Here is a 16,284-nt window from a genome sequence, read left to right on the forward strand (position 1 = left end):
ATGACGAAGGATGCTGCGGCACGACACTCTTGTACTCTGGCGCCTTTGTCTGGTCAGAACTGGGAAATGTTCATTGCTGCCGGCAACAACCGCAGTGACTGTTATAAATAAAAATAAATAAACATATAAATAAAAATAATAATAACTCGTCTCGCCAAGTGGACCTAATTGTTTATTAGAAACGCGAGAGGTTTTACTCCTAAAATTATATTTAATATTGTTAGCCACTGTAACATGCACAGTTTGAACATTGACACTGTTCCTAAATATAGGAACATTTTAAAAAGGTACTTAATGGCTCAATTAAAATGTACTGCACATAAAAGTAATTCAAAAACAAATCTGCCCTGCGTCCAGGGCTACTCGGATGGAGTCGTCCGGATCAGAACCGCCCTACAGTCAGACGTCATAACTGACAAGATGGCCGGGATTTCGGGGCAAAAGTGAGGAAGGAAACCAAAACACTGGCTGCTTCGAGCTCATAACGAAGATTTAGTGCGAATACAATTGCTTGAAGACTCCGCTCCTTTGAGTTCCATATGTGCCATGCCGGGGTCGTTGTTATTTGAAGCCGCTTCTAGCAGACAACGTTCGGTTGTCTGCTATGATTGGCTAGCTAGGTAGCGAGCTAACAATGCTATCAGTCCAGCGAGCTAATAAATACTGGTACCGAAAGACTTCACGTTTACAAAGTGACAGCGGGCTAAGGACTGTGCAAAGAGTTTCATTTGGTTGTTGAAAAACATGAGAACTTGCTGCCATCTCATCACATCTTACGAGTGTCGAATTAAGGGGACGAGTTAAGCTTATCTACTGATTTACTGTTAGCAAACGTATGTTAGCTTGTCCAGCCTTTTATGATGCATTTTATTTTTGGGGGAGATTCTAACATTGATTTAGCTCCACAATAGCTGTCGTACAGTACCCGGTCCTTATAGTCCCGTGGTAGCGAGTGGTGGACATTAGTTTAGCCAAGGAGCTCTGAACCAGTCCCACCATGGCCCACCCCCCTGGGAACCTGCCAGGTATGCAGGTAAGACCAACAATTTTTGGTCCCTAATACTAGGTATGTGTTTAAAATTCCTTCTTGATCATGTATCTTTTAAAGATGAACCCAGTCATAAGTCTAATTAATAGTGAGACAAATATCAAGAAAGTTATGAATCTTTAAAAATGATGATAATCCACTAGTTTCTGTTAGTCTCAATACAAAAACAATGGGAGTCAAGATTTTACGTGTGACCTTCTTTTGTTGAATCCGAGTTCCAACTATATTGTTTATGCATTTTTATTCTGTTTTAAAAATGCTAATACAATTAGAAAGCTTGCTAAACACAGAAATGTATTCCACAACACTGTCGTTCTTTTAAAACCATTCCTTGTCTTTTTTCCTTGGTTTGTCACCCCCTCCCCACCCCCGCAAACCTACCCACGGTGCATATGCGTCTGTCCTGGTCAGAATATCAAAGTGGACCCAGAGGAGCACTTCACCAAGCTGGAGCGCATTGGCAAGGGTTCGTTTGGCGAGGTATTCAAAGGCATTGACAATCGAACTCAGAAAGTGGTGGCCATCAAGATCATTGACCTGGAGGAAGCCGAGGATGAGATTGAAGACATTCAGCAGGAGATCACCGTGTTGAGCCAATGTGACAGCCCGTTTGTCACCAAGTACTATGGCTCCTACCTGAAGGTGATGTTTCACCAGCCAATTAGTTTCCTGTTATTGAGGATTGACAGAACGTCTTCGTCACCCACATTTCTCTAATTTGTGATTGATTCCTGTGATGTGCCTGAACTGTATAGGACGCCAAGTTATGGATCATAATGGAGTATTTAGGAGGCGGCTCAGCATTAGATTTGGTGAGTGAGTCTCTCTGACGACTGCTCTTAATTTATTCTTTTAGTGGTGAAAAAAAACTACATAAAACAATACATCATGTGAGATAGTAACACTTTCAGTCAAAGCTGTGGTCAGACTTGAAATCAAAGGAGACAAATCGAGCATGAATAGATGCCCAAGCTCTAGCCTACATGTTCATATTCACTCCAGGGGCACTCCTGGTGGTAGAAAATGAATAATTCCATTCCAGACTAATTGTTGTTTTCTCTTTATAAGATGGAGCCAGGTGCTCTGGATGAGACCCAAATTGCCACCATTTTGAGAGAGATTCTTAAGGGGCTGGAGTATCTGCACTCTGAGAAGAAGATCCACCGAGATATCAAAGGTATATTTTCACACAGTTTTTGTCAAGCTATTTACAGTGTCTCCGTATGCATGCATAGGAAGAGACTCAAATTAGTGGCAGAAATACATCCTAAATAACAGCTGGTGTATTTACGCCAATGATTTTGCACAGCTTTGTACATTTCATCTGCACTGTATGCTTCTATTAGAAATTACAGGCACTTTTTTTGTTACTTTATTATTTTTATCATACTTTGGTTATTGCTATTTTTAATTTCTAATATCCAAAATTTCACAAGATGTCAGACGTTATTGTTGTAATCCAAATAAGACATTTTTCAGTGCTTTTTTTGTTTAAATTATTTGTGCTAATTATAATGGTGATAATTGTGGTCATTTCAATCTTGCATGTCAATTCTGTTTGAACTCCGCTCACCCCCAGCTGCCAACGTGCTGCTTTCTGAGCAAGGCGAGGTGAAGCTGGCAGATTTCGGTGTGGCCGGCCAGCTCACCGACACCCAGATCAAGCGCAACACTTTTGTGGGTACACCTTTCTGGATGGCTCCTGAGGTGATAAAACAGTCTGCGTATGATTCTAAGGTAAGCGAAACACAAAGGAGGTGTCACATTGGAACCTTCGAGGTTGAACACAATCTTTTTTACGAGACCCTGGTCAACCTATATTTCAAAACCATTTTGTTCATATGAAATTGAGGGAACCCATTACAGGGTCAAACCGAAACGGTTCTAAAACCAGTCTTAACTGAAAAGGCAAAATTATAAGCAACATGTTATCATTCTTAATGGTAAACAAGTGTAAAAACATAAGTTAACCATTACAGTAAATCACCATTTGGGTGCTTTCCTTTTTTTTTTTTACCGGTGTGTTTTTGGTCTTTATGTAACGTCCTGGGTCCTTCTAATGTGCCATGTTAGCGGAGGAGTAGCTACCATTGACCACCAGGTGATAATGGTCTGCTTGACAGCGAAAAGCAGCGTGATGGAAAATTCCAGTTGCGTTCCTACAGGCAGTCGAGAGTCCTTGTGTGTTTGATACTGGATGGGGCAGGACGGTAAACTTCTCCTGATGATGCAGAGAAAGATCCAAATCTCATTTGGCAGTGGCAGAAGCTTTAAATGGACAGTATCGCTGAAACAAAAATGTATTAAAGTGGCATAGTGGTGCAACGGATCATCATTGATCCGTGGTCGGTTTGGATCAGGCCCCACGGTTCGAATTGGGCTTGATCCGCGGATTGGTTGGTTGGCTTAAAAAAAAAAAGTTGACCAAATACAGTATTACATTGACGGCAATGCAAATAAGCCTTAGTACACTTTTACTTTGAAGTCCGCCCACGTCGTAGCGTGATGGCTAGCTTGACTTCCATTTTAGACGTTTCTTTGATTAACACTGTAGTTACGACCAAGATCAACACAACACTATCCCGAACTCATGTTCAATCGCTAATTTAGGACGCTAAGAAACTGCTAATTAATTACGCCGTCATTGTATGATACGGCAGAAGTCTCCGACGTAAGTGGCTAGCGGCTAGCTGTTAGCATGACTAATGTTGAGTGTCTGGCTGCTTTACAAAATACATGAAGACAAAGTACTACTATTTCTTTTTTTTCTACAAATTTTTGCTGATATGAAAAACGATCCGATCCGTGACTCAAATCCATGATCCGATCCGTGACTTTTGTGATCCGTTGCACCACTAGCTAAAAGGACAGTCGTAATTGGTACTTTAACATGTTGCAAAGCCAATACATAAACATCAGAGTCCTCAGACTTGTGATGCATCTTTTTTTTTGTTGCCATCATTCATCTGTTAGCCATTTATATTTAAGGTTGTTGTTGTAAGATTAGTTTGAAATCATTATGAATTCCCCCCCCTCCCCCCATCAAATAAAAAGATAAATAAATAAATAATGTATATTTCAACAAACAAGCAATTAATTAAACTTTATTACAACAATCAATGTCAGATCTAGTTAGTATGCTTTATAGTATGATAAGAGTCAGATGAAGCATTAATTAAGAAAGTTTATCTATAGTTTATATGACAACCTATGATATGTAAACGTCGACGGCACTTCTTAATCACTAAACTTATCATATAGACCGATAATTAAAACATGTATAAAAATTCAAGTGTACTGATCTCCAGCCAGCAACATGACACATACTGTACATTTATTGTACAACTTCTGAGGCCCATTTTGTCTCGAGTCTTTTTTTTTTACCTTTGGGATGTTCCAATTGTGCGATTCCATGTATTTTGAGCGAATTCAAGGAGAACATGGGGCAACATCTCTGTGTGCATTTCAGGCAGATATCTGGTCTCTGGGCATCACAGCCATTGAACTGACGAAAGGGGAACCACCACACTCGGAGCTCCATCCCATGAAAGTTTTATTTCTGATCCCAAAGAACAATCCTCCGACTCTAGAGGGAAACTACAGCAAGCCGCTCAAGGAGTTTATTGAGGCTTGTCTCAACAAGGAACCCAGTTTTGTAGGTATTTCCATCCGGTCATTATGGTTTTTTTCCAGCCTTACATTTAAAAGGGGTTTTGCGTGCTTCATTTCTGTAGAGACCGACTGCCAAGGAGCTGCTGAAGCATAAGCTGATTGTACGCCACGCTAAAAAGACATCCTACTTGACCGAGCTGGTGGACAAGTTCAAACGGTGGAAGGCAGAGCAATCAAGAACTACAGAGTCCAGTTCTGATGAGTCAGACTCGTAAGCGTTTATTCTATATACTATACTATACATTCTTCTTTTTTTTTGCAAAGGAGGAAAGTAACAAAGAAGAAAAAAGGAAGAGAGGTAAAGTCAGCCATGGTTGAGGTTTTAATTGATCGAGATATCAGGGACTTGTAAAGGCAGAAAAAAATAGCAATAGTCAACCAGGGCAAATTAACAATGACAGCAAAAAGTTATTTCCCCCATCCATGAGCTTTTTAAAAGAATTGTTAAATGTTGTCGGCTACAAAAATTATTTTTGGGTAAATGTGTCATCTTGTCCCAACCTAAAAACCACAAGCTTCTGGGCATTAAAACATTTCCCATCTTATCCGAAAAACACAATGTGTTTTTTTTTCTCGCCATTGATATTAGATAATTTAGCATTTTTTGTTACTTATTGTAGTTCACAACTTTAGCAAGGCTATAGGAACCACAAAAAGGAGGAATTACTTTATGTGCAAATATTTTTTTTGTAATGTGGCAAGTTATCACAATGTATATTGTATATAATTGGCAGTAAAAAAATGTTTTTATATATATATATTTTTTTTCAAATGTATTTTTGTACCTACGTTTCATTTCAACTCTTTTCTTTTTTACTTCTATGTGACTGTGCAGCGTTGTGTCGCATAAAGCTGACAAGTTGTTTTACATGTACGTTAGGGAGCAAGATGGACAGGCATCGGGCGGAAACGACTTTGGCAGTGATAACTGGATCTTTACCATCAGGGAGAAGGACCCTAAGAAGCTACAAAACGGCGAGGGACAGTCGGGGGCAACTGAGCAGGTGCCATACCAATTAGTTACACTTGCCAAATGAATTGCATGCAACACTTCTTTATTTATTTTTCTATTGTAAAGCAGGGTTAGGGAACTACGGTCGGTCCTCAAGAGCCACTGTCCTGCTTGTTGTCTCCCTCATCCAACACACCTGATTAAAATGATTAGGATAGTTATCAGGCTTCTAAAGAGCTTGCTGATAAGCTGGCATTATAGTATAACAAAATACCCCCCCCCCCCACACACACAGTTTTTTAAAAATTAATTTTTCACTTTTCCTAGTTACGACAAACTAGAGCTGTACATTGCAACATATTAACTGTACTGTACTGTGCACCTTATTAAAACAATACAACTTACTATTTTATAAAATTACATTCATTAATTTTTAACACAATTAGTTGCATGGCCGTTTGTTCGTATTAGTGTATTTTCGCTATTCGCAGGCCGGCCTGGTCCCTATCTCTCGTAAATAGCGGGGGTGTACCGTAGTGTGAAAAGTCATAGACGGGCTAATGTAAATTAGCATCTTTGATAAACCTTCAAGTAATACAAAACATACAAAAATAAAAAGTGTGATTATAGTGGGGGTTCAACTGTACTCTTTCACCACCCTGTTGATCTGAACAGTTGATGCAGAGTACATTTTCCCAACTTGAAAATGCAGATGCTGACGTTGCTGTTTTTTTATTGCCTGCTTTTACTGATCTCCTCTCACCTTCTATAATTCCATGCAGACTAAAGACATTCCAAAGAGGCCTTACTCACAGAGCCTGTCCACGGTCATCACTCCTGCATTAGCCGAGGTAACAATTCAGACCCAAAATCCACAACAGAAATATCAAGAGCGCTTTGCATCGGTATGAGAAGAATTGTCAACATTCCCAGCTCAAGGCCAGGCACGAGCAAGTGAACCGGAACCCCGTGGTCCTGGATGACTTGAAAGAGGCCATCCTGCTGGCTGAAGAAGCCTACCCTGGTATTACGGATTCGCTGGTGACGCACATGATCCACAGGCTTCAGAGGTACCACTACCTCCTGTTGTTCAGATTTTTGATTGACATGTCTTAAGTAATTATTTATCTTTTTTGCAGTTTCTCCACAAGCAGGTCGTCCTCTTTCCCATAGTGAGTGGATCTCTGCTAACCATCCCCGGAACTATCTCTCTCCCCTCCCACAAGCACCCCCTCTGCCATTGACCCGTTCACTCAGTAGCAGCTGATCTCCATCAACATCTATTCTGCCGGGACTTGTGCCGACCTTGTCGCTATGTGGCATTTTGCTCGGCCAAGAGCCGAGGCTCTTAAAAACCCCAAGGGAAGACTTAAATCCACCCCCTCCCAAGCTAGAGGCATATCCCACCAGAACCTTTTGACAAAGCATGCTTGGTGTCAACGTCTCTTTGCACCAATATGCCTAAAGGTAAACAACAGTGTTCTTCATGGGAAAACTCAGGTAAAGTGCTTTAAGTTGACTGTCAAGTGGGTGGGGTTGTCAGTGTGCAGGAGCTGAATCACTGTGTACAAAATGCCCACACACATTTTGTAGTATTTTTTTTTTTTGAGTTTGTTTGCTTTTAAAGATGCGCATCACGTCCTTATCATTTGAGTTTTGTTTCATCAGTCTCATACGGCACCCCAGACATAGTTATGGCAAGCAAATTAATATGTGCATGAAATTCAAATTTCTAGCCATGAAATAGATAACGTGTGCATGAATGTGACCTCAAATTATGACCTTGGAATATTCATTTGTGACCAATAAATAGGTTTAACCCGCACACAAAAATCTAATTTCTGACCTCAAAATACTTATTTGTGGTCACAAAATAGGTATCACATGCACACAAAATACTAATTTAGTGGATTAAATATTATTCCCAAGAACAACTTGGACATCTGGGTAAGCAAATGCAGCACACCTTAACTAGAAACTGCAATACACACGTGCTTAAGTGTTTGCTTTAAAAAAATATATATATATTTTTTTTTTATGTCTCGTTGATAATGATGCCTTGCAATTCCAACATTTTTAGGTCCTCTTTTCAGTGGTCACGAGTTCACAACTAAGACTTTTATGCGCACAGAATTTCTACATTATGACCAAAATGTCATAACCAGAGTACAGTCGTGGCCAAAAGTTTTGAGACTGACACAAAGTATTGGTTTTCACAAGGATTGCTGCTTCAGTGTTTTTAGATCTTTTTGTTAGATGTTACTATGATATACTGAAGTATAATTGCAATAATTTCACAAGTGTCAAAGGCTTTTTGATGAATTAAATTTAATTCTCAATATTTGCAGTGTCGACCCTTTTTCTCAATACCTCTGCAATTCGCCCTGGCATGCTGTCAATTAACTTCTGGGCCACATCCTGACTGATGGCAGCCCATTCTTGCATAATCAATGCTTGGAGTTCGTCAGAATTTGTCCGTTTTTGTTTGTCCACCCGCCTCTTGACGATTGACCACAAGTTCTCAATGGGATTAAGGTTTGGGGAGTTTCCTGGCCATGGACCCAAAATGTTGATGTTGTTCTCTCTGAACTACATAGTTATCACTTTTGCCTTATGGCATGGTGCTCCATCATGCTGGAAAAGGAATTGTTCGTCACAAAACTGTTTATGGATAATTGGGAGAAGTTGCCCTCGGAGGATGTTTTGGTACCAGTCTTTATTCATGGCTGTGTTTTTAGACAAAATTGTGAGTGAGCCCATAACCCTTGGCTGTGAAGCAACCCAACACATGAATGGTTTCAGGAAACTTTACTGTTGGCATGACACAGGATGGATAGCAGCGCTCGCTTTTTCTTCTCCGGACAAGCTTTTTTTTCCCAGATGCCTCAAACAATCGGAAAGGGGATTCATCAGAGAAAATGACTTTACCCCAGTCCTCAGCAGTCCAATCCCTGTACCTTTTGCAGAAAATCAGTCTGTCCCTGATGTTTTTCTTGGAGAGAAGTGACTTCTTTGCTGCCCTTTTTGACACCAGGCCATCCACTAAAAGTATTTGCCTCACAGTGCGTGCAGATTCACTCACACCTGCCTGCTGCCATTCCTAAGCAAGCACTGGTGGTGCCCCGATCCTGCAACTGAATCCACTTTAGGAAACGGTCCTGGCGTTTGCTGGACTTTCTTGGGTGCCCTGAAGCCTTCTTCACAGCAATTGAACCTCTCTCCTTAAAATTCTTGATGATCCGATAAATGGCAACTAGGGTCTTAGAAAATAATTTCAATTCATCTGATCACCCATCCTCAAAAATTAGGCAGTAGATTTTGTGAAAATTTATATTTGTGTCATTCTCAAAACTTTTGGGTCACGACTGTACATCTTCAGTGTTTTCCCTGTCTATGTTCTAAGTTCCGATTCTTCCATTTCAATGGCCTGCATAGTGCAACTATGTTAAAGGATGGAGGGGATTTATGGGACACCACAGCCAAACAATGCCACTCATCATGTCCTCCTCACACGGCAAGTGACATCCATGTTTTGCCTTTTTTTTTTACTCCATGAAAGTGTGGCACTTACTGAAAGAGAACTGAAAGCAAACATTTTTACAATTGCTAATAGCCATGTGTTGCTATGTTTACTTAAGAGCTCCAGAATCTACTGTGCTAATGCAGCAATAATGTTGATAAGTTGTATCACTTGTTAGCACAGCTAAGAAGCAAATTAAGAAATATATGGTATTTTTATAACTGCAGTTATGGAATTATGGAATGCTTAGCAGAAAAAGAAAAAAAAGTTACACACAAAAAAAATCACTAAGGAAATGTGTACATTTGTTTATCATAGCTGGCAGTTTATAGTACTGTATATAGTATTTGCTCGGGTCATTTGAGAAGTTAAATGTAAGCTTTCAAAGTGGCATAAGAAATAAAGATGCTACTGCAGATTATACGACTCCACTGGTAATTTGTGCAGAACACAGTACAACATTTATTTGTCTATAATTTATATCATACATCAACCATTTTCTAATATATACTGTTTATTCTGATGGAACCAGCAGGATGAGATGCAGCCTAATGCCAGCCAACTGGGCAAAAGGCTGGACGCACCCTAGACTGGTCGCCAGTTAATTGAATGGCGTATAGCCGAACAAGCATTCACATTCACACCAATGGAAAATTTTAAGCAGTTGTACGGATGTACTCCCAAGTGTGGCACATGCACCTCAAGTTGCACAAAATTGCACACGAGCTCCCTCTCGTGGTACATGAAATATTCAGAAAACTGTTACTAGAATACTTTTGCATTTAATCATCTAACTACCGGTAGTTTTTTTACTCCAATTATTTAGGCACAGTGTTAAACCTGTGCATAATGTTACAGTGGCTTATATTAAATACACTTTTTAACTCCACTTCCTCTTTTTTTGATAAAACACGTTTAAGCAATTTTCCAGCAAGTCAATGTTTTGAGTAGGGAGGGCATTAAGCAATTTAATTTGAGTAACAAAATCAGAAGATGATAGCACGCACCCCTGTGTCTACGTTGAATCAAGAACCAGAACCAAATCACTTCTTCCAGGTGTAGCTGTAGTTGTTCATGGTGATCTGTGTGAGCGCCGTCTTCCCCAGGCAGGATGGTTGCATCAGCTGCTGGATGGAGGCCGGATTGAGGCCAAATGTAGAGACGTCCACTGACCCACTCGCACCCTATACCAAATAAAAATGTGAAAGACATTACGAAACTGCGCATTTCAGGTTTTTGGGGAGGGAGTTTCCCCCGGGCACTTTACCTGTTGCTTGGTCCCGTGAATGTTCAGGATAGCTGTGGGCGCGTGTGTATAAAGAGTGGTCGAGAAGTTTCCTTTCTGTGCGGGCCGGAGCAGGGTTGTGATGGCATGCAGAGAGGATGGCAGGATGGGCCCTTGAGAACAAAAAAATACATAATTACTACAGTCTTAATTAACCTCCTTGCTTGGGGCTTCTCCCATGTCTGCTACGCACCTGTTATCTCCATACTGCTAATGTTCTGGTAGTCAGAACCAACCTGACTCTTCACATTCACACAGCGGGCCTGAAAGGATCACAACACACTCAGGTCATCAGCCGGAGTATCAGGTCATCGTATCATTTGAAGTGTTTTACATTTACTGGTGGGAGCTGTACTTTGCAACTGTACCTTTAGTATGGACTGAAAAATCTACTTGAGTTGAATCACTGATTGTACATTTACCAGTTGTTTGTTTTTAAACAATTATCTAGACATCTACTTTTAAGTAGACTATTTACGTTTCTGGCAATTATGTATCTGACTGTATTTAGAAATAAAACTACACACAATACTCAGAACTGGCTTCTTAATTATATTGTTTCAACACAGAGTATATTAAGTATCTTTACTTCTATTCCACGTATTTAAGTACAAGTGATGTATTTTGCACTTTGTGGTTACCTTTAGCGAATGCATTGCAGCGCCTCTAAAAGCAACGGGGGCCAGTATTGTCGGCGGTAGCCCCGCCTGAGACCCGGCCGCCGCCACCACACTCTTACAGTTGATGAGAAAGTTGATGAGCGTGAACGTGTGTGGCCCCTCCACGTACACCACTGACTCCGGCTTGCGGTCCACGTTCACCGCTCGGCCATCCTTGCAACTGCGCATAAACTATTAAGGACAAGAACACGTAACAGGGAAACGGGGTGCCACAATGAAAAGCTTTACAATGGATTATTCTATTGAATAATCAGAATTAGATTTTGTGTTCAAGAGTATTGCAAAACCATTTTTTTCTCAATTACAAACTATTGTTTCTTTGTTATTGTTTAGTTTCAGTGATTGAAAACAATCAGCTAAACAACAATTAAGCAATATCACACAAGATGAATTGATGTATTCATAACACCTTGTGAAGCTGATTCAGTTACTGGTCCAGTCATTGTTTTAAACCCGAAGATAATCAATGTGCTTTCATGAAAGACTACAGAAACCAGAGAATTTGGACAATTTTCAATTAAATATGGCTCTAAACAATTACTCGATTATTAAAATAGTTGTTGATTAGCTTGATAATCGATTAGATGATGATTAATTTTGACACCAAGAGGATACAGTTGGATGCTGATGCTGTCGGGCTTCTTGATCTTGTCCTGGACTCCCATCTCCTTCAGCCATGAGAGGCTGCCGCCTCCATCCGCGTCGTCGTCGTCGTCATCAGCTTCACGGTCATCCGAGCAGTACTCATCGTCTTTGTGATCACAGCTACTGTGATAGAAATATTTTCATAGATATATATAAACGCAGATGGATAAATATAGCAGATACAATAGATTTGATCACTAGCAAGATTCCTTGTTCCAGTCGCATCTAAAATGCACAGAGCAAAGATGGCAATTACTAATATTAACCATGTAGGAAAAACACAAAACGTATAAGCAATATATATATATATATTTCTGTGTTAAAAAAATGACCTTTGCTAGTATGTTTTATGTTTATATATATATCTCAAGATCAAGACTCAATTATTTGTCTTGAGCTCCTGACGACCTTCCACTAATCAGTCTCAGTTATCCCAAAGGGATTACTAACCAATACAGTGAAGTCCCGCCCCTATTCATGGTTCGGCATTTGCATTTTCCCCTTTGTGGAATCTAGCTTGAGCTATTCGTCAAAAAACGTAAGAGCTCCACAGTTTTTGTGCTTCAATTACTTGTCATTTATCACTATTCACGTCAGGGGTTTATTGCACGTCCAATGAATCAAATTTTAATTTTTTTATGAATTAAAGAAAAACACTTTATTGAATTTAGGATAGCGACAATACATTTTCCAAGAAATTAAACTGAATGTACAATATCACGTCTCACTTTTTCTGTTGCCGTTCCTCATCGCAATGATTCTGTTGCTCTCTGCTCGTTGTCCTTTCCTCCATTAGAGGCAGACTGAACTTGATACCTGACCATCAATAATGACAAGAATTAATCACATGAACACCCAAATGGCCGGAAACGACTCACCTTCAGCCTTCATGGCCTCCCGGAGACCTCTGGTCGTGGGAGAAACCAGAGCATTAATGCTGCCTGAGCCTGTGAGTCCAGCGGCCCGGAACAACACTGTGAACTGAACGTACAAACACACACATTATTTCCATTGTCAATTTGAAACAATGTCATGTTTTTATTTTTTAATTTAGGATCAATTAAACTTGTAAGTCAAGGTAGCACATGACTGGGTTGTTTTCTAATGTTCTGGCAGGCCACAAGATTGTAGAACAGCACATCTTATTTCTTTCCATCCAGATATTCTAATCAGTACATTTCCTGTATTTTAATTGCCATTTGCTCAAACTATGAAAGACGATCCTTACCTGATAGGAGCAGACATAGAAGTAAGGACACAGTCTTGTCTTAAGTAGACTGTAGAGTGATGAAAGACTGGCTGACCTGCACAAATATACATTAATTATTTGAACCATGTCAATTAGTGAAACACTCCATGAACCTAACAATGATTTCCAACCACTGTGTCCTGAGAGATCATCACGTATGCCATCGTAAATAAACCATTTTCATTTAATAAGTCAGAAAATAATTACTTTGTAGAATTACTACAAAAAAATACAGCCCCACCGACTAATAAGCCGATATTAGCTTGGCAGATTTTTTTGTACACATTACCACTTAAGACAACATGCCGTTCAAACATTACCCCACAAAAAATTAATTGTCCAATTTTTCCCTATGCTGTAAAGTTAAACAAATACTAAAGGACATTGTATGTATTGTAAAACAAATGTTCTGCCTGTGATTCAAATATATAAACACTAAGGGACCCAAAAAGAAGATATTTTGTTCATAATATATTTTGTAATTAATTATCCAATTAATCAACTATTTCAATTATATTGTGCCAAATAAGGGAATCGGCATGAGCCTAAAAAAATCCACATCCGTTGGGCCCTAATTTTCTCACTCATAACTCAAATGTACCACAAAGCATAAAAACTCATAACACAAAAAAAGTCATACCTCAGGGCACTTATAAGTCAAGGTAAAACTTTGGGGACAGTTTTTTTGTTTGGTGTAGTGTTGCGTGCATTCTTACCATTCACTCATTAAACCCTGCTGCAGTTCTGCGTCTTGTGCCCAGGGGGCGCTCTTTCCAGTAAACCTGCGCTCAGCGTTGATCCTGGGGAACAGCGGCACCCATGACAGGCTGGGATGCTGCCAATAGATCAAACTCTGCTGGAAGGCACAGCGAAGCTCTGTGCAAGACTTTGGATCCTGTCGGAGGAACAACGGAAATAAATACAAACGCCATTTTAAGACACGACGATGAGGTCGCTGTACCTGTAGATTGTGCGGCCATGTGCTAAACTGCGCTCTGCAGTGCTGGCTCAGGCCAGAGGCTTCCTCCTGAGCTTTGGGCTGCTCAGACCAAGACAGCGACAGCGAGGACGTAAAAAGGAGACGCGTCTTCAAGCTCCAGTCAGCTGGATACTCTGTGCACAGAGGGGCCGCTATGGAGAGACGGGAAATGGCCTGTGGGCTCTGGAAGGAGAGACAAGAGAAACATAAATGCACCGGAACCCAGTCTAAACTCTTGATGCTGCTTGAGAAATTTTAACAGTAATCAATACCAATGAAAATATCTGATAATATAACTACATATCAAGGAATTAGGGGTGCACATATCGATCGGCCCCCGATTTCCTTAGTTTTGGGGGATCGGCGATCGGCCAGGTCTAAAAAAGTCAGCCACTGTCTTCTTCTATTGAAATGACTAATAGGCTTTTCATTTTTATTTTAGGCTTTTATCAGAGAATTACTTAATTTGCAGTTAAAACAACCCGTTTGTATTTTTTCACATATATTGTTCAATGTTTTCCAATAAAATAAGATTGGAACTCTGAAGGTGTATGCAGCTAGTTATGAAAAAAAATTTGATCGGAAACATCGGGATTGGAAGGTCAGACTTTTTAAAAGATCGGAGATCGGCCAGAAAATTGAGATTGGTGCACCCCTACAAGGAATGCATCAAAGTGACAAGAACTCAAATAATTACAAGATGAATTAGAGTGCTAATACTGTAAATGAACAGTTTTAGAGGTTTTGTATTAGGAACTTAAAATTGTCAGCTTGTTCTGAACACCTGACTGTTGTGTCTCAGTCTGAACATGAGGGGCACCATGTAACACATACAAACAAACACTTACTAAGAAGACTAAAAACTGGAGAAGAAATGGGGAAAGGACTGTTTTTATTTACCCAAATACAGTATTCATACATTTACAAATATAAAAGTTTAGAGCTGTAATTTTAAAACTGTGATACCGCAATATTTTTGCTCACAGTTACCATCAGAATCTAATATCGGCCCATGCCCAGGGGTGATGAAATTTCATGTCATGATTTTGCAGTGTTTAATAAAACATAGTGGATGGGTGGGACCTTACCCCACCCCGCCATTTACCTTTAGCAGTGGTGCTTTAACATCTTCCTCGGTTTCCTCAAAGAGAGAGTCATCTTCAGAGAGAGAAAAAACTTTCTGCTATGGGAAAGAAATATGAAGAAGACATTCAACATACAACATACAGACACATACCACATGTTTACTTCTCAAAATGTGGTGCCCAGCACACTAGTGTGCTGAGAGATCATCACACGTTAATGGCATTTCCATTAATTTTAATGCAGACACGTGACTTGAGATACGAGTGCTTTAATATACGAGTAAATTAAGACGAGATGGCATGCATGGATCATTTTGTGCCGTGGTACTGGTGTATATTTTTCAAATGTAAATTATGTTTTCAAATCGAACCGAACCTGTTTGTGGTTTTCTTGTCGTCCCATATATTCTACTTTGCTCATTAATTCTGAGAAAGCCAAGTCGTCCCTGTTGTGAAAATCTCCCTCCCTTGTTGTCGAACTTTCTGCCTTTTGGCCGTCGTCGTCAAATAAGAGACATTTCTTCCTCGGGCCGTGTCTGTTCTCAATGTTTGCGAACGGGTTCCTGCGTTTCACCCCACCACCCGAGCGCGTGTGGTTGTTGAAAAAAAGAGGCCCGGGCGAGAAGGGTCGGACACAAGACGACGGAGATGAGGCACTTTGCTCGGTACCGCTGGTGTCACCACTCGGGCTAGAAGAGAAAGCTTCGCTGCGGGCTCGTTTCCTTCGCATTCTCATAATTTCCGAAGGACGTTTGAAGCTGGGAGAGTAGCCCGACTCTTCGGACATTGTGGAGACAGACTGTTTGTCCGGTAAATCCAAAATGTAACGATGAAGTCATGTAAACATAAGCTACGGAGAAAATAATGATTTGAAAAGCTGGCGCCTCACTGAGTGACGTAGTAATTTTTTTCTTCGTCGTCGTCTTCTTCATTGAGTAAAATGGGGATTAACCCGCGTTCATGTGCATTACCGCCACTTACCGGCCTGAAGTGTATATTGAGTTCCTAAATGAATGTAGGCATTTTATGTACTTACTTACTGTCTTTATCTGGCATTCAAATTCATGCTGTTTTTATTTCTCACATTCAACATTCATTCACTTTCATTTTAATTTCCCAACATTTTACTCCAGAGCCATCTGTAATTCTAACAGAAATTGCATTTTCTA

General features: G+C 40.2%; 2 protein-coding genes across 4 annotated transcripts; one reads left to right on the forward strand and one right to left on the reverse strand.

Annotated features, from left to right (window-relative positions):
• Nucleotides 1–389: 389 nt before the first annotated feature.
• On the forward strand, nucleotides 390–9,613 carry stk24b (serine/threonine kinase 24b (STE20 homolog, yeast)). The gene is made up of 11 exons (XM_086068257.1): nucleotides 390–1,033; nucleotides 1,460–1,690; nucleotides 1,804–1,860; nucleotides 2,117–2,225; nucleotides 2,628–2,785; nucleotides 4,518–4,703; nucleotides 4,783–4,931; nucleotides 5,601–5,724; nucleotides 6,455–6,523; nucleotides 6,606–6,742; nucleotides 6,812–9,613. The coding sequence occupies exons 1-11, from the start codon at nucleotides 998–1,000 to the stop codon at nucleotides 6,843–6,845; spliced, it is 1,290 nt and encodes a 429-aa protein (XP_085924383.1). The 5' UTR covers nucleotides 390–997; the 3' UTR covers nucleotides 6,846–9,613.
• Nucleotides 9,614–9,627: 14 nt separating this feature from the next.
• donson (DNA replication fork stabilization factor DONSON) lies at nucleotides 9,628–16,031 on the reverse strand. 3 transcript variants are annotated; one of them, XM_086068255.1, is made up of 12 exons: nucleotides 15,492–16,031; nucleotides 15,136–15,210; nucleotides 14,013–14,213; nucleotides 13,768–13,946; nucleotides 13,031–13,106; nucleotides 12,681–12,783; nucleotides 12,531–12,618; nucleotides 11,773–11,925; nucleotides 11,119–11,317; nucleotides 10,671–10,740; nucleotides 10,460–10,590; nucleotides 9,628–10,376 (listed from the first exon to the last, which is right to left on the reverse strand). In XM_086068255.1, the coding sequence occupies exons 1-12, from the start codon at nucleotides 15,900–15,902 to the stop codon at nucleotides 10,236–10,238; spliced, it is 1,827 nt and encodes a 608-aa protein (XP_085924381.1). In that variant the 5' UTR covers nucleotides 15,903–16,031; the 3' UTR covers nucleotides 9,628–10,235. The 3 variants fall into 3 exon arrangements, with proteins under 3 accessions (XP_085924381.1, XP_085924382.1, XP_085924380.1); XM_086068256.1 differs by having other exon boundaries at nucleotides 11,773–11,922; nucleotides 15,136–15,213; XM_086068254.1 differs by having other exon boundaries at nucleotides 15,136–15,213.
• Nucleotides 16,032–16,284: the final 253 nt, after the last annotated feature.

Source organism: Leptonotus elevatus, chromosome 2, assembly GCF_054856555.1.
Source record: "Leptonotus elevatus isolate MCC_2025b chromosome 2, RoL_Lele_1.0, whole genome shotgun sequence".
In the NCBI taxonomy this organism is placed as follows: domain Eukaryota; kingdom Metazoa; phylum Chordata; class Actinopteri; order Syngnathiformes; family Syngnathidae; genus Leptonotus; species Leptonotus elevatus.